The 24445-nt window shown below is 54.6% G+C and overlaps 1 protein-coding gene across 4 annotated transcripts in view; it reads left to right on the top strand.

Annotated features, from left to right (window-relative positions):
* Positions 1 to 12302: 12302 nt before the first annotated feature.
* The window catches only part of DLGAP4 (DLG associated protein 4), an 84644-nt gene continuing 72501 nt past the window's right edge, over positions 12303 to 24445 (top strand). For 2 of the 4 annotated variants that reach the window (XM_068565453.1, XM_068565455.1), the window contains exons 1-4: positions 12303 to 13301; positions 16187 to 16428; positions 19164 to 19278; positions 21918 to 21968. In XM_068565453.1, the coding sequence (XP_068421554.1) occupies positions 12303 to 13301; positions 16187 to 16428; positions 19164 to 19278; positions 21918 to 21968 (1407 nt within the window). Of the gene's footprint in view, positions 13302 to 16186; positions 16429 to 19163; positions 19279 to 21917; positions 21969 to 24136; positions 24203 to 24445 lie in introns of all 4 variants that reach the window. The other 2 variants (XM_068565452.1, XM_068565454.1) reach the window with 2 other exon arrangements.

The following is a 24445-nucleotide window of genomic DNA, read 5'->3' as shown; positions in this document are numbered from 1 at the left end:
GGGATCTGACACTTGCTTTCTTCCTCTCTTAGCACCTCCTGGTGGACAAACGCTCTCCTATCCAACTAGTCCCATTTGGCCCTTCACAAGAGCCCCGCACAGTTGGGATAATCCTCTCCATTTTCCAAATGAGAAAACCGAGGTGGGGAAGGAAGGTGACTTGCCTGAGGTCACACAGTGAGTCAGCCAGGACTGAGGTTCCCGGCCCCCACGAGCACAAGTAATACTTTGACATGACAGCCAAGGGGGTTATTGAGGTCCCTCCAGACTCTGATGGAATGGGAAGGGGAGAAGTCCTGCCTTTGCCCCCTTCTTAGCCCTATAGACATCCCAGTGTGACCTTGGGGGCTGTCCGTGGTGCTGATGGGCACCCTCTCTGCAGCTGTGGCCAGCTGTCCCCCACCATCCATCCCTGAGTGGTTTTTCGGCTTTTGTTCATCAGCAAAAAAATCATTTCTGTTGACCAGCACCTCAGTCAGACTGCTGACTGTCCAGCCTGAGCAACAGGGTGCTGGGGCACAGCAAGTACAGAGTCAGGAGACCTGAGCCCCTCGAAGCTCCCACCTGCTGTGTGACCTGGGGTGAGTCCCAGCCCCTGCCTGAACCCAGTCAGCAAAGTGTATCATGATGAGGTTGGACGAGATATGACAGATTCAGTGCTGAACACCCCACGATTAGTAGGCTTTAGAGAGGCTTCCATGGGCACTGCGGAGGGCGGGACCCCATCCCTATCCCCCTCTCGTCCCATGTAAGCATCATGGGCAACAACCACATGCAGTGATCCAGTTCCAGGCAGTGCTGTCCCAGCTGTTTGTGCTGCTGGAAGTGGTCTCTGTCTGCACTGTGCATATGGTAGCCACTAGCGAAATGTGGCCATTGAGCAGTGGAAATGTAGCTAGTGAGACTGAGAAGCTGAGCTTTCGTTTTTATTTAATTCTATTTAAGTTTAATTAAACGACTAGAGCTGGTCTAGACAGTTGGGCTCTGGGGACACGAGGAAGGGAGAGGGCCACTCAGAAAGTGCCCACAGCCCAGAACACACCCAGCCCTTGTTGGTTCTCGACCTCCAGAGTGCACTGGCCTAGGAGTCCAGAGGCCTGGGTTCAAATCACAGCTGCCACCAACATGCTGTGTGGTCCAGGCCAAATCTCATTCCCTCTCTGAGCTTCTAAGTAGCTAAACATGGATGGTGTCCAGCCCGTCTGCCTGTGGGTATGTCCTGTTGATAAGGATAGCAATAGTGAATACATGTAGGACACTCACCGTGCCAGGTGTAGTGCCAAGCCATCTGACTATATTAACTCACTTATCTCTCCCAACAATGCTTTTAGGATGCTGGACTCAGGGAGGTTCAGGAACCAGCTCAAGGTCACACAGCACCAAGATTCAAACTTAAGGAGCTTGCCTCCAGAGCCCACATTCTCAGCCTCCATATTGCACTGCATGCAGGGGGAGGGCTGTACTCAGTCCTCCCTAGGGCCACTGCAGGGAGTGGCTGGAGCAAGGCAACAAGGCTTGGAGTGCCAAGTGGCAGCCCCCGGTGAGGCCTGGAGGTGGAGGGGAGGGGATAGTCATGATCATCACCCTCTCCTCTCCCCAACTCAGGATTTTCCTAGGTGAGGGTGGGCTGACCTATTAATTCCCCTAGGATTGAGGGGGTCCTGGCTTGGAAATTTGGGGCAGAAGCTCAGATCAGACCTCATTTACTCCATCTCAGCCACAGACACCTCTTCCTTCGCCTGTGTCCCCATGTTCCCTCTTGCATGGGGTAAGCATATGATTCATCCTTTAAACCGTGACACTTAAGAGAATGAAACAGGGACTGGCCATCAGGGATTTAGAATAACAGCTAGAATCCGAGTAAACCATGTTGTATGTCACCCTGTTCATGCATGAACATTTATGAGTGCCAGCTCTGTGCGGGGTCCTGCTTCTGGTAGAGAGGAACACTCAGGACGGCCTGTGGTTCCTTCGGGTGGTGGCTCCCATCACTGGGGAACCCAGAGGAGGCCTTACCTCCCACCTGCAAGGTCAGGGAGGACTTCCTGGAGGAGGAGGTGTCTCTTCTGAGCTTTGAGGATATTAACTAGGGAAGGAGGCTAGGGACAGAGCATTTTTCAGGAAGGTTCTAGGGAATAGAAATAAACCAGCCCATCTGGGACCCAGACATGGAGAAGAAGCAAGAAAGGGGAGTGAGTTAGCCCAATAATCAACTCCCTTCTCTCCCATTGGGCAGCTCCAGCTCTCTCCAGCTGCTCTCCCTCTGAGGCTCTGTCTGTCCGGCTACCTCATTCGTTTAGCAACTGCTTATTGTGCACCTGCTATGTGATGACTCTGCCCTTAGTACTGGGGATACAGTTGAAAATGAAACAAGCGTGGTCGCCCACCCACGTCTCAGAGCCCAGAGAGAATGGAGAGACAGATATGAATCAAGTGCACAAGGAATCAAGCAGGATAACCGGAAACCCTGTGAGTGCTTTGAAGGAAATCAAGAAGAGGGTCAAGAGAGAGGAGGGTGGGACAGAGGAACCGTCTTGGACACAGGGGTCAGGGAAGGCCTCTGAGGAGGTGATGTCTGAGCAGAGATTCGAATCAACAGAAGTAGCCAGATATGTGAAAAATTGAAAGGAAACATGTTCAGTCAGAGGGAACAGCATGTGTCACGCCCTGTGGCAAGAAAGAGCTGGGGGTGCCGGAGAAAAGATGAATGAGGGGGCCAGTGTGGCTGAGTCAGGGTGAGAGGCTGGGGTTTTGCCTGAGGGCGAGGGGAGACCTTGAAGGGGTTTAAGGGAACTGGGTGAAGCGATTCTATTCTAGTTGGGTTTTTGAAAGGATGACTCTGTGCTTCTGCCCCTGTAGTCCCTTTGTTCTGAGGGTCTGGGTCTGTTTCCTTCTACCTTTTCTGTGTCTGCCACACAAAGGTGCGTGCTGAGTGGAGGGTGTGCCTGTGACCTCCGAAGCCCCTGCTGAGGACGGGCAGTTTAAATGGGGTGTGGTCTCAGAGAGGCCCGGTAAGCAGCCCAGTCCGCACAGAGCCCCTCAGCCCGAAATCTGTGCCCCTTACCCCAGAGGAGCTGCAGCACCCGCACCCTGGGCCCCGTGTCCAGAGTTCACCAACAGCATGGGCAGCCCAGGAATTCGGCGTTGAGCAGAGGAGGGGGCCCAAGGTAGGGACAGTGTCAGCCACGTGTCCTGAGCAGCCTGATCCAGGGGTGTCTGCTGGAGCCCTTGCCTGCTCTCCTGTTGACCAAACAACCAGTTGATTGAATGTCATGCTTTTCAAACAGTTGCTATGGACACAGACTTAGGCTGGAGACAATTCAGACCTTGAATCCATCAGGATAATGGAGGTGTCATAGATGGGAAGGATCCTGGAACCTCAGCCTGGAATGTGGGCTCAGGAGTTAGATTGGTTTGCACCAGGCTCTGACCCCTACCAGCTGTGAGGCCTAGAGCGTGTGACTTTAGCCATTTGAGCTTCTCTCTAACATGGATGTATCCGTTACCTATTTCTGCATAAAAAAAATTATACTGAAACTTAGCAGTGGCTTAAAACAACAAACATGTATTATCTCACACAGTTTCTGAGAGTCAGGAACCCAGGAACAGCCGCAGTGTGTGGTTCTGGCCCAGGGGCTCTCATGAGGTTGCAGTCAAGTTGTCAGCTGGGGCTGCAGCCATCTGAAGTCCTAACTGGGGCTGGAGGATCCACTTCCAAGTGGCTCACTCATGCAGCTGGTGAATGAATGCTGGCTGTCAGCAGACTGCCTCAGTTCCTCCCCACATGGACCTCTCCTTAGGGCTGCTTGAGTGTCCTCACAACATGGCGGCTGACTGCCCCCAGGGCCGATGATCCAAGAGAGCAAGAAGGAAGCTGCAGCGTCTGTTCTGACCTACCTCAAGTCATACTCGGTCATTTCCACAATATCCTGTTGGTTATACAGTCAACCCTGTTCATGCTGGGGTGGCTCTACATAAGAACATGAATATCAGGAGGTGGGATCACTGGGGTGTATGTTGGAGGCTGGCTACCACAGTGGGCTCATCATCTCCACCAGGAAGAGCTGCAGTGAGGATTAAATGAGCTCACAAGTGGGAAGTGCCTGGTATCCAGTAAGCACTCAAGAAAGGGTCACTTTGATTAGCGTGAGCTGAAAACTAACCACCCCGTCGCTGCCTCACTTTCTTCATCGTTTCTGGGCATCCCCAAGACCTTCTGCCACTCTTTCATTTAGCAAAAGCTTGATGAGTCTCTACTGAGTCCAGGCCCTCTGCTGGGTGCTACTGACACAGCAGTGACAAAGACAGATCCTGTCCCTGCTATCCCAGGTTCCACTGGACATAAATCCGGGTGATACAGAAGAAAGGGCTGGCAGGTAAGGGGCTGCTTTGGACGGCGGTCAGGGCCGGCTTCTCTGCGGAGGCAGCCTGTGTTGCTGAGATCTGGATGAAGTGAAGGAGGAGACACGTGGTCAGAGGCGGGCAGAACATTTCAGGCAGATGCACCAGTAAGGGCAAAAGCCCCAAGATGGGAGTTAATGATCCGTGTTCAAGGAACAGAAGGGAGGCCCAAGGGAGTAGGGGCAGGAAATGAGGTCGGGAAAGCAAGAAGTAAGAAGCGTAAAAAGATTGGCTTTGAGTCTAAGGGCCATGGGAGTTTAAATCATCTAGGTGAGATCCAATGGGGGCCTGGCCCCGGGCAGGGCAGTGGAGGTGGGGAGAAGTGGTGGGATTGCGGGATATCTTGAAGGTGGAGTTGTTTTTGAAGGATTTGCTGTTGAATGGGATGAGGGGGTGGGGTGAGAGAAAGAGGAGTCAAGTATGATTCCAAGGTTTCTCTCTTTTTTTTTTTTTTTTTGGCCGTGCCACACAGCATGTGGGATCCTAGTTCCCCGACCTGGGATTGAACCTGTACCCCCTGCAGTGGAAGCGCGGGGTCTCAACCACTGGTCCACCAGGGAAGTCCCGATTCCAATGTTTCTGACCTGAGCAAGCAGGAGGATGGAGTTGTCACAAGCTGAAGTGGGCCAGACTGTCAGAGGAATGGATCAGCGTGGGTGGGAGATTAGACATTCGATTTTGGACCCATCAGACATACAGGGCGAGATGTCAAGGAGGCAGTTAGAGATATGAGTCTGGTGTTTGAGAGAGAGATTGGGCAGAAGATGTAAATTTTGGAGTTGTCAGATATAGGTGGTGTTTAAAGCCACGAGTCTGGATGTGATCAGCAGGAGAGGGTGTGTAGAGAGAAGCAAGGAGCACCCAGCTCCTCTAGCATTAAGAGGTCAGGGGAAGGGAAGCCAGCAAGAGACAGAGCATGTGTGGCAAGAGAGGTGGGAAGAGAATGGGAGGGGTACCCAGAGATGAAGTCACAGTGTAACACAGCCTGCCTCTCTCTACCTCCACCCCTACCCCAGGTAGCATCAAGGTCCTGGAGGCCCCACAGAGCCCATCCTTCCCTTCCACACGTCATCCCTTCAGAGGCCTAAGGCAGTGCCTCTATCCTCCACAGACTTCTGTTTGGCCAGAATGTTCAGCCATACCACCCACATCATTGCCAGCCTTTCATCACTCCACTCACTCTCCCATGTCCCACTCTAGCTGTCTCTCTCTCTCTTAACAGCAGGGCTCAGCATTGAACAGGACTATCCCCTCCCTTCATTTAGACTCTTTCTCTGTTAATGTGACCTTAGACAAAACCAGCCTTTTGGGTAGCACCAAATTCAGATATAGGTAGGAAATAGTAAGAGATCTGGGCTGGTTAAAGGGAGGGGCTGTGAAGAAGGGAAATGGGATTGGTCATGTCTGAAAAGGGGTTTTGGGTTAGATCAGCAAGGGTCTTGTTTGCCACACCAAGGAGTTTGGACTGAGGAGGGAAGAGGATCCAGAGAAAGTTCTAGATTAGGGAAATGGCTCAATCAAGTGAGTTTTGCTTCACGAAGGGCCATGCTGGGTTGTGTTCTTGACCTTGTCCCTGATTAGCTCTCCCATGCTCACTGGCCAACTCTGGCTCCAGGGTGAGCTGGCGTAGGGCAGGGAGGCCCCGCTCTGTGCAGATGGGGGTAGCGGCTGCAGACACAGAGGCTCCGTGGAGCTGGGAGGGCTCCTGGGGAGGCAGCTGCTCTGCTGGTTCCTCCACGTTTCCATGAGGGCAATGAGGCTTATATTAATGAGAGGTAATTATGGGCACCCGGATGGGCCTAAGTATAGCTCAGAGACAAAGGCAGTGCAAGGCAGCCAGCTGCTTCCCCTGCAAGGCTGAGGCCTGCCTATTTTAAGACTTCCCCAAGGTGAGGCTCCTGCCACCGCTGGGTGTCGGGTGACTGAGGGGTTGGCACCCAGGGTTCCAGGAATCCTGACCAAGAGACCTCAGAGGGAATCTGTATAGCCAGATGCCCAGACCACCCTCATGCAGACCCTCTCCCACCTAGAGGTGGAAACTGAGAGGGACCAGAGAGAGGGACCAGTCCAAGGTCACAGCAAGTACAGAGCAGAGCCAGAGTTTGAATCCGGGTGCAGTTGCATTCACTTTCCACTAAGCTGTGCAGCATCCTGCGCTGGACACCTTGGCCTGCCCCCAAGAAGCACAGTGAGGTGAAGACTGAAGCAGGACTGATATTTATGAAGCACCTAGAGGCTTTCTGTATGACGTCACAATTAATCCTCATCATAATCTTGAAAAGTAAAGATCCTCATACCCATGTTACAGAAGAAGAAACTGAGGCTTAGGAGGAGTAATTAAATCACTGAATGTCCCGCAGTAAGGAGAGAAAGAAGTAGAACCCAGTTACACCCTGTCTTAGGGTCAGATTCCCCAGGAAACAGACTCTGAGGTTTGCATGGGAAGTCTCTTGGGAACACCTGTGACAGGCGAGGAGCGCAGGATCGGGCAGGGGGAGGAGCTGAACGGAGATGCAGTTGCAACAAAGGCCTCAGTTAACCCCAGGGGAAGCTCTGGAGCTGGGATGGCCCATTTGTCCTGAATTGGACAAGGAGGCCAGACCTTGGGGCTGCACATCAATCAATTCCTAGACACAGGCTGCCCCTGGGAAGAAGCGTCACCTTGGGTGAGGCATCTCCCTTTGGCTGAGAGCAAGTCTTAACAGGTACCCGGCTGTGAACTGCCAGCAGCCAGTGCCCTTGGCAGCTGGAGACGTGAGTGTCTCAGGCCTGAAGCGAGGCTGAGGCTGGAGAAGCTGGCAGAAACCAGAGCACGCTGGGTCTTTTGGACCTCCACTCTTCACTGAGGCACCTCCTCATGCTGCCCCACCCTCCTCACCCTCTACTCCTCAGCTGGCAATGCAGCCCCAACATGGTCCCCTTCCTTTGCACACCCTCTAGTTCAGGAGGGCCAGTGGGGTTCAGAGTAAAGAGCCCTGGGTTCCAGGCTGGAGCGACCTTGCTGTGAGGCCTCATCCTGTCCCTTCCCCAGGATGACACTCTTTGTCTCACAGTTCCTTTAGCTCCAGTAGGCCACGTGGCTGGAGCTGAAGTTTAGAGGTCTGCAGAGACTAGCTCCCCAATGGCCTTGAATGCCAGGCTCAGAGTCGAGCGTTCGTCCCAAGAGCCATGGAAAGCCACTGAAGGGAAAGAACACTATTGCTTTGGCATTTTAGAAATATCACTCCAGCTGCAATTTGCAGCCTGGATTGTAAGGGTCTTAGAGTGGATGCAGAGAGACCAGGGAGAAGGCTGGTGTGATTTTCCAGGTGAGCGGTGGGAGTGACATAGGTAGAGGATACAGAGAGGGGATGGCATCAGAAAATATTAACTGAGGCAGAATCGCTTTGGCTGTCATAGTTGGGGTTCCTCAGAAGCATGACCAAGATAAAGATTCAAGTGCAAGTACTTTATTTGGGACCAGGCAGCACAGTGTGGGAGGGGGGAGATAAGGCAGAGAAGGGAGGCGGCCAATGAAGGGAACATTATCAGGCAAGTGATCTCTGTGCACAACTGGAGCTCCATCCCACTGAGGACTGTGGAGCCCACTCCTCAGTTGTTCCACCCAAGGAGGGAAGACCTGGGGTATTTATACACAAACTCCCCAACAGTCAGCGGCTGAGAGCTGCAGCCTGATGGCATGGGGCAGGTGGGTAGGGTGGGTAATTCTCTGGCGGTTCCTGCCAGCCACGTGTGAGCAGAGCACACTCCAGCTGCTACAGAAAGCACCCCCTCCCTCCGGCAGGGATGCAGATGCTGACAGTTGGAGGTCAGCCTGTTGGGCACAGCAGTGATGAGGCCACAGGAGATATGGGTGGGGTACCCACAGCCACTGCTGTGGTGACCAATTGGACATGAGGTCTGTATCAGGCTCTTGTTGAAAGACACAGAAACCGAACTCAGACTTAAGCAAAAAGTCTCTTAACTCTCATGTCGGAGACGTCAGGCAAGATCTTGACAAAGGACTCAAGGCTGACACTCAGACAAAGATAGCAGCCCTAACAGGAAGGAGGGCACTTCTTTCCCAAGAGTTCAGCCATAATCCCAGGGCCGACTCTCATTGGCTAACAAGGATCCTGTTCCCATCTCTGAGCCAGTCAGTACTCAGGGATGCAGGGCTCTGATTGGCCAGGCCTGGGTCATATGTCTACCCCTGGGGCTCTGGCATAGGACTGGCTCCACCTGGACCACAGGAACTGAGCCTGAATCATTTTCCAGGCACAGTGGGAGCTGGTACAAGGGGAAAGACAAGGAAGGTCAGGAGAGGGAAGAATTCATGGAGGTGCCAAGGTGTCTGGCTTGAGCCCCTACTGGGTGACATTGAAGGATTTTACTGATAGGGGGAATACTATGGGCCTTCCCAGAGCCCTGGGATGCACCGGCATTTAAGGTGGGGTAGAAGGATAGACACGCAGGGCCCCAGAAGTCAGAGACTATTTTAACAATGAGGATCCAGTCCCAGGAAGAAAAGCAGTTGGGAGGTCACTTGTGGTCATTAAAGTTTCTAGCTGGTATCTAGAGGTCTCCCTGAGGCTGGCAGTCCCCACTCGCCCTCCTTTAATCCCAGAGGCACCTCCAAGACAGGGACCTGTCTAACTCCTCTCCCCACAAGCCAGGCAAGGGACCTCATCATCAAGACCACCAGGACTGAGGGCAGGGTTTGTCCCCCAGGGAATGAGGATGTGCCAGCACTTCACAGTTCACCAAGCACTTTCCTACACCCTCCCTCGCTTCCTCCTTTGGCCCCCGTTTGGCCCCAGATGCATAGTCTGAGGCTCAGGGCCCAGGTTCCCATGGTCCTCCTGGGGCAACTCTGGATTCCTGGGGTCGGGAGTGCCTGGCATATGAAATTGAAGCCAGCTTCTCCCTGGGAGGGCTGGAGAAGGTGCCCTGGACTTGGAGGAGAAGTGTTGTGTGCAATTCTGGGGCAGGGCTCTGCAGCTATCTTCTGCTCCTGGCGACCAGCCCTCTCCATCTCTGGTATTTCTAGGGAGTCAGGCCCCTGCCAAGCCAGCGAGCCAGAGGGCTGTGTTTGCAAACTCTTCTGAGTTTTCAGTATCATTGGCCTTACTTGAGTGGGCATCAAGGACATATTGCTGCGCACACAGTTCTCCAGCTGGAGAGCCAAGGAGGCTGGCCTCTGAGTCCAGGGACACTGCAGCCCTGAGGGGATGCAAGGAGGCCAAGAAAAGGCCAGGAGCAGTAGGGATATGAGGGTGGTTTTGCATTTGCCTGAAATTGTCTTCAAGAAGAGGTTTGCCCAGAGGGAGCTGCTGCGGGCTGGAGTGGAGGAGGATACTTGACAGTCTGGGACACTGACCGGGTGGCTGAAGTCTGAGTTACCTATTTCACCTTGGCTAGAACTGCTTCTCTCAGCCTCAGTTTCCCCATCTGTAAAATGGAGATAATGGTCCCCCACCACGTGTGGCTGTTGTAATGAAGATAAAAATGTGAGTCGGCAGACTCCCTCTCCAGGCTGGGGATAAATGCTCTGACAAGTCGCCTGGTGGAAGCAGAGATGCTTCCGAGGTGGCTGTTTAGCCACAAGGACCATTGCTAAAATGCTCTGGACTTCAGGAGTGGGGTCCATCAGGCTCCCAGGGGCAGGGAGAGGCTCTGGCAGAGAAGGGGTAGAATTCCAGCCAGTGGACTCTGCAGAAGTCTCAGGGCTTAGGAAGCCTTGGGGCACATTTGGTCATGAAAATGGCTAGGTCCAAGGAAGTAATTCTCAGATCCCTGAGGGTCTTAGGGCCAGCAAGCTCCAGGTGACAGTTGCAAGGCAGCTGTGCAGAGGGATAGGAAGAGCTGTGGGTCTCAGCCCTGTCTGAGCTACTGAACCCACTATGTGATCTTGGGTAAGTTCTTCCCCTCAGAGGGCCTCAGTTTTCCCATCTATAAGATGGGGGTTTCACCTAGGCCAGTGTTTTTCATGCAGTGTTTGGTGGGGTCTGGGCTTTGCCTTAAGAGCTGCCCTGCGGGGTGGGAGGGTGTCTCGGACACCTAAACTTATGCTTGGTGTATGAGTTTCCTATTGCTGCTGTAACAAATTACCACAAACTTAGTGGCTTAAAACACACAGATTTATTATTTTACAGTTCTAGAGATCAGAAGTCTAAAATGGGTCGCAGGGCTGCATTCCTTCTGGAGGCTTTAGGGGAGAATCTGACTCCTTGCCTCTTCCAGCTTCTAAAGGCTGCCCGCATTCCTCGGCTCATGACCCCACATCACTCTGACCTCTGCTTCCGTCATCACATCTCCCTTTTTGACTCTGACCCTCATGCCTCCCTCTGATGAGGACCCATGTGATTAGGTTGTACCCCTCCAGATAATCCAGGAAATCTCCCCATCTCAAGATCCTTAACCATATCTGCAATGTCCCGTTTAACATGTAAAGTATCATAATCACAGGTTCTGAGGATTAGGACTGGGCATCTTGGGAGCCATCATTCTGCCTCCCGTACCTGGCTTCAGCCAGAGCTTGTCCACTCTGGCCCAGCCCCTCTGAGATATCCTCTGTCCCCAGTGCCCTTGGCCTCACTTGCTCTGTTCCAGCCGTACCAACTCCTTGCAGATCCTCAGCACACTGGGCACACAGGCCAGACCAAGCCTTGGGACTCCTCCAAGCATGGCTAGTGGGGTCCAGGGCTAAGAAAGCTTGCTGACCACCCCCTCTGCCCCATGGTACAGATGGGAAGACTGAGGCCCAGAAAGGAAAGGGACTTGCCTAAGTTTGAGACTGGCATTTCCAGGATGATTCTGGCTGGAAGGCCCATTTTACAATAGAGAAACTGAGGCACAATGGCTCCACCTACACGCCACCCTGAGGATATGCTCCTGCTATTGACTTGCTGGGAACTCTGTCCCAGGCCAAGTGTCATTGATTCATCCCAGTAGGAAAGGATGGGCTGATGGGCTTGTTGGCCTCTCTGATGGCTGCAATCCCCAGCCTCTAGCCCAGGGGTCACACTCAGTAGACTTTTGTTGAGGACAGAGTGGGTTTTTACAGAGGGTTTACATTTGACGTAAGGATTCTTCTGCTAAAATAGAGTTGGACAGTACTGCCCTCAGACCTGGGTAAGAGGGGCCCCGGCCCCAGGCCCCACTCTTTAGAAGGCCTCTCTGGCCCTCTCTCAACCTTGTTGTTCCCCACGAGGCAAGGAATGTTCAGAGGCCAAGGGAACATGCCCACCCAGAGCCTACATCCCCCTTTCGACCACACTCTGCACCCTGGGCAGACCCCAGCCTGGAATTCCCTGCCCCAAAGACCCCAGGCCTGCTTCCAGGGCCAGCACAGATCCTCCCATGGTGGCCTACACTGCCAGTGGGACCAGCCCTAGGGCTGAGTGGTGGCTGTTTGGGGGGCATGTGGAGTGAGCTGGGGGTGCACGCATGTGGGGGGCTCCTCGTGGTGAGGAACAGAGTCAGAGACCGGAGGAAAATGGAGGGCAGGCAGCTTCCTCCTGACCACATGCTGCCATGGAATTCGGAGAAGACCAAGAAGTCTGAGTTCGAACCTGGCTTTCCAAGTTATTGTGAAAATATGTTCGTCAAGGTAGGAGAGTAGAACATATATTGTTTAACGTTTTGCTAGCCTGAGATGTCGCTTTTATTTATCCGTATGGTATGTGGGTCTCCATTTGTACTTGTGATTCCCGACCCACAATGTTAAGGGCAGGTCAGGAGTCTTCAGAAATCCTTCCAACCTTGAGATCTGCAGGGGTCTGGCTGACCTTCCCTGCATCGTATCCCCTCCAAATCCAGCTGACACCTGTCTGTCTTCTCTCCCCAGATTAGCTGCTGCCCGGGAGAGAAGACCCGGGCAACCCGCTAGGGCGACGGCCCCTGCCCCGAGGGCCGGGATCATGAAAGGCCTCGGTGACAGCCGCCCCCGCCACCTGTCCGACAGCCTGGACCCACCACACGAGCCCCTGTTCGCAGGGCCTGATCGCAACCCCTACCTGCTATCGCCCACGGAGGCCTTTGCCCGCGAGGCGCGCTTCCCCGGGCAGAATGCTCTGCCGGGGGACGGGCTCTTCCCGCTCAACAACCAGCTGCCACCACCAAGCAGCACCTTCCCCCGCATCCACTACAACTCCCACTTCGAGGTGCCAGAGGAGAGCCCCTTCCCCAGCCACGCCCAGGCCACCAAGATCAACCGGCTTCCCGCCAACCTCCTGGACCAGTTTGAGAAGCAGCTGCCTATCCACCGCGATGGCTTCAGCACTCTCCAATTCCCCCGCGGGGAGGCCAAGGCCCGGGGCGAGAGTCCTGGCCGCATCCGCCACCTGGTCCACTCAGTCCAGCGGCTCTTCTTCACCAAGGCGCCCTCCCTGGAGGGCACGGCAGGCAAGGTCGGCGGCAATGGCGGCAAGAAAGGTGGCCTGGAGGACGGCAAGGGCCGGAGGGCCAAGAGCAAGGAGCGGGCCAAGGCTGGGGAGCCCAAGCGGCGCAGCCGTTCCAACATCTCGGGCTGGTGGAGCTCCGACGACAACTTGGATGGTGAGGCTGGCGCCTTCCGCAGCAGTGGCCCAGCCTCTGGACTGATGACACTAGGCCGCCAGGCAGAACGCAGCCAGCCACGCTACTTCACGCACGCCTACAACACCATCAGTGGGCACATGCTCAGAGCCGCCAAGAACAACACCGCCGAGCTGACCGCCCCGCCACCTCCGCCGGCACCCCCGGCCACCTGCCCCAGCCTTGGGGTGGGCGCTGACACCAACTATGTCAAGCGGGGCTCCTGGTCCACCCTGACCCTCAGCCATGCCCATGAGGTCTGCCAGAAGACCTCAGCCACCTTGGATAAGAGCCTGCTAAAGTCCAAATCCTGCCACCAAGGTCTTGCCTACCATTACCTGCAGGTGGGTCCCTGCCAGGGTCAGGGTAGTGTGAAGGATTGTGGGGAAGGCACCAGTTTGAGGCCCAGCTCTGTTACAGATTGACTTGGAAAGTTGTTTCACTCAGGCCTCTGTTGACTCACCTAGGAAATGGGTGGCTGGTGGTATCTTGCTAGTAAGAGGATTCCTTCCACTGGTCATGCCCTCAGCAGACATTGATTAGGACCCTTTTGAGACCGGCCCTGAGTAGGGACCAAAACATGTCCCTTCCCTTTAGAAGAAAAATATGGAAGCTGTGCCTTCTATCCCCTCCTAGGACCAATTGCATGGCATTCTGCTTGCCAGCCTCCTGCCTGGTACTGCCCCCAGACTGGGGGCTCCTTGAGGACAGGGACCATATCTGGTGCAGCTCTGTGTCCCCAGGGCCCAAGACAGGGTCTGTCATACAGGAAGTGCTCAAGAAACATGAGAGGAGAGAGGGGTAGATGAACAGATGGACACTTGAATGAATAGAGTGAGAAATAAATAAGACATAGTCCCGATTATCAGGATGCTGGGAGAGAAAGACACATGAACAGACATTCCTGTCAGCATGAGCAGAATGTGATGGAGATGAGCAGGGCGACTGCAGGAGCCCCGAGGCCCTAAATCAGTTTGGGGGACTAGCTTTTTTCTTTCAAACACTAATGTTTATTGAGGCACTTATGCACCAAGGCTGCACTCCTGGAAAGTGGCAGAAGGCTCAGAGACATCTCTGCTGCTACACTCGTGCTGGGTCTCTCAAGGGCAGCGTGAGTGGCTGAGAACTGGGTGGCTCCCAGGACCAGAGCCCAAGCTGTGGGTGAAAGTTACAGGAAGTAGATTTCGGTTCACCTGCAGATGGAAGGGGCTGCTTCAGTAGGTAGTGAGTACCTCATCCTGGAGGGCGTGTCAGCACAGGCCTGGCCAGCCTTTGGGAACACATTAGATGCATTTTGAACCGGATGAACATCAAAGTCTGACCTGAGTTCTTGTCATTCCGTATAAAATTCCAAAGACAGTGAGACTATGGGGGGAGGAGGCTATTTTTTTCAATAGGAGGGAAATGAAATCTAGGCAGTATTTTATATATTTAAGGCTTTTGTGGCTCTCAATCTACTTCCTTAGCTTAGAAACATCAGAGGGGGTGGTGTGTGACCTAGCTCCCTCTCAAATGATATGGTTTGGTCTGATCACGTGAAAATGCTTCAGAAACACCGTGAAACAGTGGCCCTGCAGGCCCTGGAGTGGTGCTGCCTGCTTGCTCAACAGGAAGTAGGTGGGTAAGGGCTGGGGAAGCCACAGGTGTGGAGCAGGGATATACAAAGCCACCTTCCCAGGGGACAGGTGGAGGTAGGAAGGATGGACTAGCAAATGGTTTGGGGTGGAATGTGCAGGTCCTGGTGACTGGCTGGGCAGTCAGTTGGGGAGGAAGTTGTTAATGGGAAAGCTGCAGGGTGGGGGGGACCTGGGATGGGAATCCCAGGCAGGGACCCTCCCTCAGCCAAGAATCAGCCACTGGCAATGTGGGAACTGAGAAGAACATGGTCTCTGTGCAGGCATGGTGATGTGGGGAGTGTGGTGTGCACTTGTGGGCATGGCGAAGAATGGGTGTGCTGTGTACACTGAGAAACATGTGTGCCTGGGTGTCCGTGGTGACATATAGACCCAGGGAAGGTGTGTGCTCTGTATGTGTTGAGGCGGGGACACGGTGAGGAGGGGCAAGTTGAGATGTGTCTGCGGCGCAGTGGTGGCTGGTGTGCACGTGAGGAGGTGTGTAAGCTCTGTGTCCACATCGTGCGCTCACTGAGGGGCGGGCACATGATGAAGTGGCTGGGGTGCGTCCTTGGGGAGAGGGGCGCGTCCTTGGGGAGAGGAGTGTGCGGGGAAGGGGCATGCTTGCTCTCTGAGGTGCATGTACATGGCACGGCGTGCTCACCCTGTGCTCGGGCTGAGGTACGTATGAGTGCTGAGATGAGCGTACTCCATGACGAGGTGAACGTCCACTGTGTGGACACATCGGTGGGTATCAAGTGAACAAGGGTGTAGACAGTGTGTGCTGCCCCAGAGCAGCTGGCAGAGCCTGGCCTCAGAAGGGCAGGGGAGGTCCCCTCAGTTGGTTTCTGCCACTGTAACCACTGAGGACCAGGGCTGCCCTCACAGCTGTGACCTTACTTACCCTTATCACAGCCCCCTTCCACAGATGGGGTCCCTGGAGTTCAGATGGGAACACTGGGCCCTTTTTCCAGCTCACCACATGGCTGCCAGACCCCACAAAGCCCTTGTGCTCTCTGTACCTCAGTTTACCCACCTATAGGATGAGGAATGTTGTTTGGCCCCAAAGACCTCACCCCCGAACTGATGTGCTAGGGTCCCCTGACTCATCCTCCCCCACCATCCTAGGGTGCAGGGACCTCTCTCAAGCCTGCTGTTCTTATCTGGGCAGTGGGATCATAAGCCATCCACTGAGATAGCAGGGGAAGTAATGGGAACACAGGGGTTGCTCAGAAGGGTGGCTGCAGTGGAAGCCATTGTGATCATTCTGTCTGGGCGGTTTTGCTGGGGCACACTCAGCCTGGGATCCACGGAGATCTGGGGCTGGAGAAGGCCACATAGTGAAGCTGCGGCAGAACTGGCTCTGGAACCCAGGTATCCTTCCGAGCCCCGGCTCTGCCCTGCTCATGGGTGCCTTTAGTGGCAGTACCCAGCACCGAAGGCCGAATTCCCCGAGGTGGGCAGCGAGGGAGCTTCAAGGTCCTGGAGATGGGGGTTCTAGCGTGCAGCTCACTCCCCAGGTGATGAGCCCGAGGCTGGGTGGCCGGCGGCGCGCTGGGGGTGTGCGCTGCCCGCCCCCCAGCCACCCTTGCTGAGGGCTGCCCGCCCATCCCCAGGTGCCCGGAGGCGGCGGCGAATGGACCACCTCGCTTCTGTCCCCGCGCGAGGCGGACTCCACGGGCGAGGGCCCCATCCCGTGCCGGCGAATGCGCAGCGGCAGCTACATCAAGGCCATGGGCGACGAGGACAGTGACGAGTCCGGCGGCAGCCCCAAGCCCTCCCCCAAGACGGCGGCGCGGCGCCAGAGCTACCTGAGGGCCACGCAGCAGTCGCTGGGAGAGCAGAGCAATCCCCGCAGGTGAGCGCACAGTCCCGCCCCCTAGGGTCGCGCCCGCAGGCCAGCCCTGCCCCCAGAAGCCCCACCGTGGGAGAGCCTCTCCCAAGTCCAAGTCCCGCCCCAGGAAGCCTCTGTTCACCAGCGAGTCCGGCCCCCTGGGAACCCCGCACCAGAAGCCCTGGCCACCTGTGAGTTCTGCTCCCTAAGGGGACCACTCCCTTAAAGCGAGCCACGCCCGCAGGCTTACCCTGCTCCACTGGGGCCCCGCCCACCTGTGAGCGCTCCTCTGGGAAAGCCTCTTTACACTTGTACAACCCTGGCTCACAGGCAAGCTTTGCCCTCTAGGTGAGCCCCTCACAGGTATGCCCCACCCCTGGGAACCTCGCCTTCCTCCTCTTCAGCCGCCCCGCCCGGAGATCCCAGCCCCACAGATGAATCCTGCCCTCCAGCCTCAGACCCAGGTGAAGCCCCGCCCCCAATGAGCCAGGCCCCCTAGGTGAACCCTCCTTCCAGTTAGCCCCCTTCCTGAGATCTTCGTCCTTAGGTTGGCCCCTGCACTTTGATGAGTTGACTCCGGAGAGCCCCGCCATTTGGTGAACCACCCCATAAGCCCCCCACAGTTAAGTCCTGGCCACAGGTGAGCTTTATCCTTTGGTAAATCATAAGGGGAGTCTCTCCAGAGTGATTGGCCCAGGTAAACCCTGCCCCCGGGAGCTACATCCCCAGATGATTTCCACTCGTACAGGGGAACTGCCCCAGGAGACCCTCTTCTTCAGGTTAGAGAACCTGCCCTTAGTGAGCCCACCCCTTGTGCCAGCACTGACCAGGGAAGGCCAGAGCCCCCTCTGCCAGTGCCCCTGTAATTGACCCCTGAGTTGAGCTCCGAGATTGGGGATGAGGGAGGATCCAGAAGTCAAAGGGAGATAGACAGCCTTCACCTGTCCCATCACCCGGCCTGGCATTCCACCAACGGAGCCCCATCCCATTGCTTTAGGACTGGGAAGAGTTAGTGAAAGTGTGGAAAATGAAACACGTGCACACAGGAAGCAACAATTAACATGTTAGAGAGAGAGTGAGCCTTTCACATGCAGAAGTCACCGTGGGGATTAGAACAGAAAAGAATGAGTGCAAAACAGGTGAAAGTCGGTATAGGTGATTCAGAACCCACTGAGGAAGAGAAACAAAAGCAAGTCAGAAACAGACAAAGGACTTGGAAGAGTTAAAGGAAACAAGCTTAGTCCTAGTTCTTCTACTCCTGGGGGCAAGAGCCAAAGCTTCACTGGAGGAGGTAGCCTGGGAGGACTGCAGCAGAGGGAATAGAGCAGGGCAGGTGACAGTAGACTGAAGCAGGGAGTCTCATTGGCTGGGACAGAGGCAGGGAATGGCCTCCAGAGGCAGGGAATGGACACCACCAGCCATTCCTAGGTCTCACCCTCTCTGAGCCTCAGTTTCCCTAGATGTAAGTGAACGGGGCTGAGCTAGATGATCTCTAAGACCCCTTCTACTCCTGAGATCCTGCAATTCCTTGAATGACCTGTGGGCATGGAGGTGGGAGAGGTGGGCAGGACCAGGGCCCAGGCCTTGAATGAGAGGGAATTGATAATAGTAGTACAGGCATACCTCAGACCACCGCAATAAAGTGGATATGGCAATAAAGTGAGTCACACGAAATTTTTTTGTTTTCCAGTGCATGTAAAAGTTATGTTTACACTATAGTCTAAGTGTGCAATAACATGATGTCTTTTAAAAAGTACATACCTTAATTTTAAAATGCTTTATTGCTGAAAAATGCTAACCATCACCTGACAACTCAGGGTTGCCACAAACCTTCAATTTGTTAAAAAGAAAAGAAGAGAAAAGAAAAACAAAAAAAAGAATATCTGCAGAAGGCAGTAAAGTGAAGTGCAATAAAAGGAGTATTCCTGTAGTAACAGTAACGGGGGCCATCTGTTAGCACTTGCTGCGCTCTGGGCTCTATGCCTGCCCCAGTGCCCTTTAATCTGCATCACTGAAACCTCCTTACAGCCCCAGCAGGCAGGCACAATGACATCCCCCACTTTATAGGTGAGGAAACTGAGACTTAAGGGGTGACGACTTGCCCAGGGTCACCCAGTGAAGAAGCTGGATTCCAATCCAAGTTTGTCTATGTCAAGGCCCTGAGCTGTTGGCGGCCTGGACCTTATTTCCAGAGCGGGGGGGTGGGGGGGGGGGAGGGGGGAGGGGGGGGGGGAGGGGGAGGCCCAGGGTCAGGCAGATGTGAGAAAGATTGAAGAGCCAGGGCTATGGGGAGAAGTGGTGAGTCTTCAGGGAGCCTGGTGGAGGCTACCTGGACATTGTGTCAAAACTGATGACCTTTGGGCAGCCCTGGCCGGAGGTCAAGGCTGTGGGCCTTGACCCATCTCCTCTGTCCAGCCCCTGGAATTGCCCCAGGCCTGCAGAGGAGGGGGCTGTAGAATTGAGCTGGTGTGGCCCACCCCTGGTTTGAAACAGTCAAGAGCAAGCTTGTGCTGCCACCTCGCGGTTGCAGTGGACATAACAGGTGAGGGCCACCTGCACCCTCCAGACTCACAAGGCCTCCAAAAGCTGGGAGCAGCTCTCCCCTTGCTCATCACCCCCCATACTACCCGGGATGGCAGTGACTTCCATTTTACCCTCTGCCACTGGATAACCTTGGCCCGTTTTTCCCCCTCTGGGCCTCAGTTTCCCATGCTGAACAAAGGGTGGGCTGAGCCCCATCTGCTCCCCATCCCCACCAGGAGTCTGGACCGCCTGGATTCAGTGGACATGCTGCTGCCCTCCAAGTGTCCGAGCTGGGAGGAGGACTACAACGCCGTCAGCGACAGCCTCAACGACTCCAGTTGCATCAGCCAGGTGAGGGTGGCAGGCAGCCAGAAGGTCAGTGGGCTTGGGAGAGCCCCAACTCCCACCCAGGAAAAGGACAGACGTCCAGGTCCAGCCTCTGTTGAGTGGTCCCTGAATGTCTGCCCTGTGCTTCTGTTCAGTCTTTGTTCCTGAAGCTGCCTGTGTGTGTCTCTTCCCCACTGACTGTCCTGTGGCTGGAGAGCAGTCACAGGGCCTCACATTGATGGCCTAAGCTGTGGGCCCAGAGGAAGGGGCCGTACCACTGCCTTAGACCCAGGAGCCCCGAGGATAGGGTACTGGAGACCTGGGTTTGAGTCCCAGTCTTGTCACTGACAGTATGAACCCAGGACAAAGCACCCCCTCCCTGAGCCTCAGTTTCCTGATTTACCACCAGAGGGTGATAATTCCTATTTCAAAGGGTTGTGAGGAATCAATGAGATAACAAACATAATGTGCTCAGCAAAGGGTGGCTCCCTTGATGGTTAGCGTTGTCATCTTGCTGTGTGACTTCGGGCAAGTTGCTTCTCCACTCTGGACCTCCATGTCCCACCTGATCAGTGGATAGTTGGACTTCCAGGGTCCAGCCAGCTCTGCCACTAACAGTGGTAAACATGCTGTGCTATACTATTAATTCTCTCAACCATCAGCTAGCTCCTTGATCCCTCACAGCCACCCCCAGAGGGGGCCTTATCATCCATATCCCCATTTCATAGATGAGGAAACTGAGGCCCAGATAGGTGGGGTCACAACAGCTAGGAAGAGGCAAAGCTGGGCAGAGATCTAGGGCTGTCAGACCCAGACCTGGACCTCAGCCCCTACCGTGTTGTGCACAGTACTTTACAGTTTGCAAAGGGACGACCAGTCAAGGCTTGAGGGCTCCCCCCATGGTGTGGATGGGGAGACGAGGCCCAGAGAGGGCAGACATCTGCCAGTAGTAGCACAGTGAGGCAGTAGAGGCAGCCAGGTGCAGACCCAGCCACCTCTCTGGGCAGGAACAGGCCCCAGGTCCCACCATGTGCAGCCCCACGGCCTGGGCTAACGGACTGCTTAAAACTTTCGGATCCCAGCTCCTCACCACCCCATATTCCTGGCCCGGCCAAGCCCACCCCAGCCCCCATCCTCAGCACTGTCGTTCCCACGCTCCAAGGAGACTGACATAAGATGTGGGGAGAGGGAGAGCCCCCCACCCCCGGCCAGGGTACCCTCCGCCCCACCATCCTCATCCAGGCGCCACCAAGTCTCACCTGCACCGTTGTCCTGGCCTCTGTGCCTGCCACCCCCAATCTATTCCCAGCGGCCAGAGGGAGCTTGTAAAAGACAGAAGTCAAATCACGTCACCTGCTCCGAAGCCTCCCATGGCTCCCGCCTCACCCTAGTGAAAGCCAGACCTGTGAAGCCCGGCCTCCCTCTCAGATGTGATCCCCGACTTGCTCTGTCACTCCCTCTGCTCCAGCCATTCTGGCCTCCTTTTGCTCCTCACACACCCCATTCCTGCCCCAGGCCCCCTGCATTCGCTCATCCCTCTCCCAGGAGCATCTTCTCTCAGATCTTTGCACAGCTGGTTCTTCTCCGTGTCCCAGGTCTTGGCTCAAATGTCACCTCAGAGGGACCTGCCCTATCACTTGCCTCAGGGGGTCCCCGGGGCCCTGTTTCCTTACTCTGCTTAATTTTCTTGACAGCACTTCTCACTATCTGGAATTATACTTGTTAGTTGATGTCTGTCTCACTCTTAAGACTGGGAGTTCCCTACAGACGGGGACCTTGCTGTCTTGTCCCCACAGAGTCCCCAGCACATGGCACAGGGCACGTAGGTTTGCTGAATGGACGGCGTCCCTCCTTGTCTCTCCCATCCTGCCTGTTCTCTCATCCCTCAGTCTCCCTGTCGGTCTGTGTCTGTCTCCCTCTGTTTTTCTCTCCCCTCGTTCACATTTTTCTCTGATTCTCTCCAGTGTGTCTCATTTCCATGTTTCTCTCTGGGTCTGTCTGTCTCTCTCACACCCACCGTCTCCATCCCCTGCCTGGCCCTGGCACCTGGAACAATTTTGTCCTTTGGCTACACGAAAAGGTACACAGAATCAGCCAGGCTGGGGACCCCAGCAGGTCTCTCCCACTACCCCCTGCCCAGCTCCAGCTCTCCCCTAGCCCAGGGTCCTCTGAACCCCCAAACCCTCATCCCATGAAGCTTGAGTGACCTGAGCCACATATGTCGCCCCAAAGTCAGAGATGTCCATTTCTGTCTGTGTCTCTGAGGCCTCAACTCCTGCCAGAAGAAGCCCCGCTCCCACCAGGCACTGGACTGTGTAAGCCCTGACCAGGGAAGAGAAGTCTCTGGGCTCTGTCCCTAATCTGTACATCCTGGGGGCTGCCTGCCCAGGTGAGAGACAGCAGACAGGACATCCATGGTCCCAGAAGCCAACCCAGGAGAAAGACTTATAAACAGCAGATTACAAGTCTTCAACAACACCCAGCCCCAGAAGGAGTGAGCCTCCCATCCCTGGAGGAAGCCAAGACCTCCCAGCAGCTGCACCTCAGCCAGTCTGGGGAGGTTAGACCAGCCAGCCACAAGTTCTCTTGCAGCCGGGCCTGAATACCCCACCCTAGCCCCCAGCCTCGGTCTCCCCATAACCCTCCCCGTCTCTTTCCTGCAGATTTTTGGACAGGCCTCCCTGATCCCCCAGTTGTTTGGCCACGAGCAGCAGGTCAGTATGTTTGCCATTCTCTCGTCCCCCAATCCCAGAGGCCAGGGCTGGGTCTCAGGCACCTCAGTGGTCCTGGCCCCTGAGCCGGGCAGGTGCAAGCAGAGCCAGCACCAGGAAAGCCCCCTCCAGTGAAGATGGTGTCAGGGATCACGTTGGTGCCTGGACCTTCCACTCTTTGGCCCTATCGCTTCACTTCTCTGTGCCTCAGTTTCCTCTTCTCAGAAATGGAAAAGAATGGGCTAGGATCTATGGATGGGGCAAGAATAACCCCAGGATATTGGCATAACATTGTAAATCAACTATACTTGAATTAAAAAAATGTTTTTTTAAATAGTAACCCCAAGATAAAGGAAGGTGTACCCTGAGAGCTTCTAGCTCCCTCCTTCCTCTCATCCCCCAAAGCCTGGGAAAGGCCTGGGGAGACTGTTCCATTTGGACAGATCAGGGGCTGGGGGCATTGGCCTTCACATACCAGCCCCAGATCCCCTGACTTATCTCCTTTCTTGGGTTCCAACAAGACCTTTCAGGATGTTAGGGTTCTGAAATGAATGCAGAGACTTTTCAAGCTTACCAAAGGTGGTGAAGACGACGCCAGTCCTGGCACTGTCCGCCTGTCCTAAGGGTGCCCCATCCCACGCACACCCATCCTGCCCCTGGAGGTGGTCCTCTCCTCCCTCCCAGGCCTCAGCCCCAAGGCCAGATAGAGAGGCAGGGAAGGTGCTCTGGGCCCAAGTCCTCATCGTGGCCAGGAGTGGCAAGGGACTGATCCAAGGCCACACGGCCTACAGGGCAGAACTGTGACTGGCCCCACATCTCCTCATTCCAGCCACGAATGCCTCATGTGCCTCCCACCTTCATATCATAATTCTTCTTGAGCACATTGTTGCAGAGGGTCTTTGGGGAGCCCACAGCGGGCCAGGTGACCTCTTCCTTCCTTCAACAACCTCATGAAAAGGGTGTGATGTGTTCACATATAAAACCCCCAGGGCAGTTCCCTGCACATAGTACGTCCTCAGTGATATACATACCAACAGCACTAACCAGCTGGCCTCTCCCTGGGAGCTTGGGAGCATCTTAACCGACACTGACAAATCTTTGCCCTCGCCCCACAAAGTTGCCTGTAATAACAGGTACAGGTTATCAGGTGCTTAGTTTTCCCAACTCTATTCAAAGCATGTGATTATGAATGATCTCATTTCATCTTGACCACAATCCTGTGAAATCTGGTCTCTAATTAGCCCCCATTTTATAGATGGGGAAACTGAGGCACAGAGCAGTTAAGTGACTTGCCCATATTCCTCTTGTGAGAAAATGATGGAGCCAGGAATGAAACTCTGGCAGTCTAGCTCCAGAGGTGGGCCATTACCGTGCAATCCCTAATCAAGACCTCATCACCCTTGGCAATCACAGGGGCCTCTCAGTATACCTCAGGTTGCAGCTTTGGAGGATAAACACCTATCTCTTTAATACCCTCTCCAAGTGAATTTTGGGTGTGTCACATGGCCTACATTTTAATTTATCAGTGCTGTCTGATAGAATTTTCTGTGATGATTGGAAGTGTTCTATAATCCATGCTGTCCAATAAGGTAACATGAGCAAGTGAAATGTGGCTAGTGTGACTAAGGAACCGAATTTTGTTTATTTTAATCAATTTAAACCTAAATAGCCATGCATGGTTAGTTGCTACCATATTGAACAGAGCAAATTTAGACCTTTCCAAACATATACTCCAAACTGGGTGATGATCAGGAATTCCCTGGCAGTCCAGTGTTCAGGACTCCGCACTCTCACTGCCGAGGGCCCGGGTTCAATCCCTGGTCGGGGAACTGAGATACCACAAGCCGCTCGGTGCAGCCAAAAAAAAAAAAAAAAAACAACTGGGTGATGGTCCATCCAGTCGTTTTACCTGACGCAGTGCCAGACGAGTCCACAGGCATTCTATTCCATTTAGATAGGGAAACTCTGATCCAGAGGATAGTGCTGGCCTGCCTGAGGTCACACAGCCAGGTCCCAGGCACAGTGGCCCCATATCCAGCTTCATCTTTTCCTCCACATGGTGCTCAGTCAACTTTTGCCCCCTCCCGTGTAGCCCAGGTGTCTTCCCAGACCCCCACCCAGTGTCCATCTTTAGCCAGCTGACTCCTCAGCTTATATTCTGTGATCCCCAGGTACCAAGATGGCCTGAGACATGGGTCAGACAGACCCTTCCAGAACCCTTGGAGAGTGTATGTATGGTGAGCCCCCCTCTATGCTCACACCCCCAGCTGCAGATTTGTAGGATCTTGTCTCTAGAGGGACACTTAGAAACCATCCAGATGAGGTTGAACTAGATGTGAGTTGGCAAATAGCACATATACCTCCATTCTCCATACTGCCCATGGCAGATGTGACTAATCAATCCTCGCTGCCACTACCCTCATTCCAGTATTATTTTCTCTCACCAGACTGTTGCATCAGCTTCATCTCTGGCCTCTGCC

The sequence above is a fragment of the Eschrichtius robustus genome, chromosome 16, assembly GCF_028021215.1.
Source record: "Eschrichtius robustus isolate mEscRob2 chromosome 16, mEscRob2.pri, whole genome shotgun sequence".
Classification (NCBI taxonomy): Eukaryota; Metazoa; Chordata; class Mammalia; order Artiodactyla; family Eschrichtiidae; genus Eschrichtius; species Eschrichtius robustus.
The sequence above is the reverse complement of the archived record's forward strand: the minus strand, read 5'-3'. Positions and strand labels throughout refer to the sequence as shown.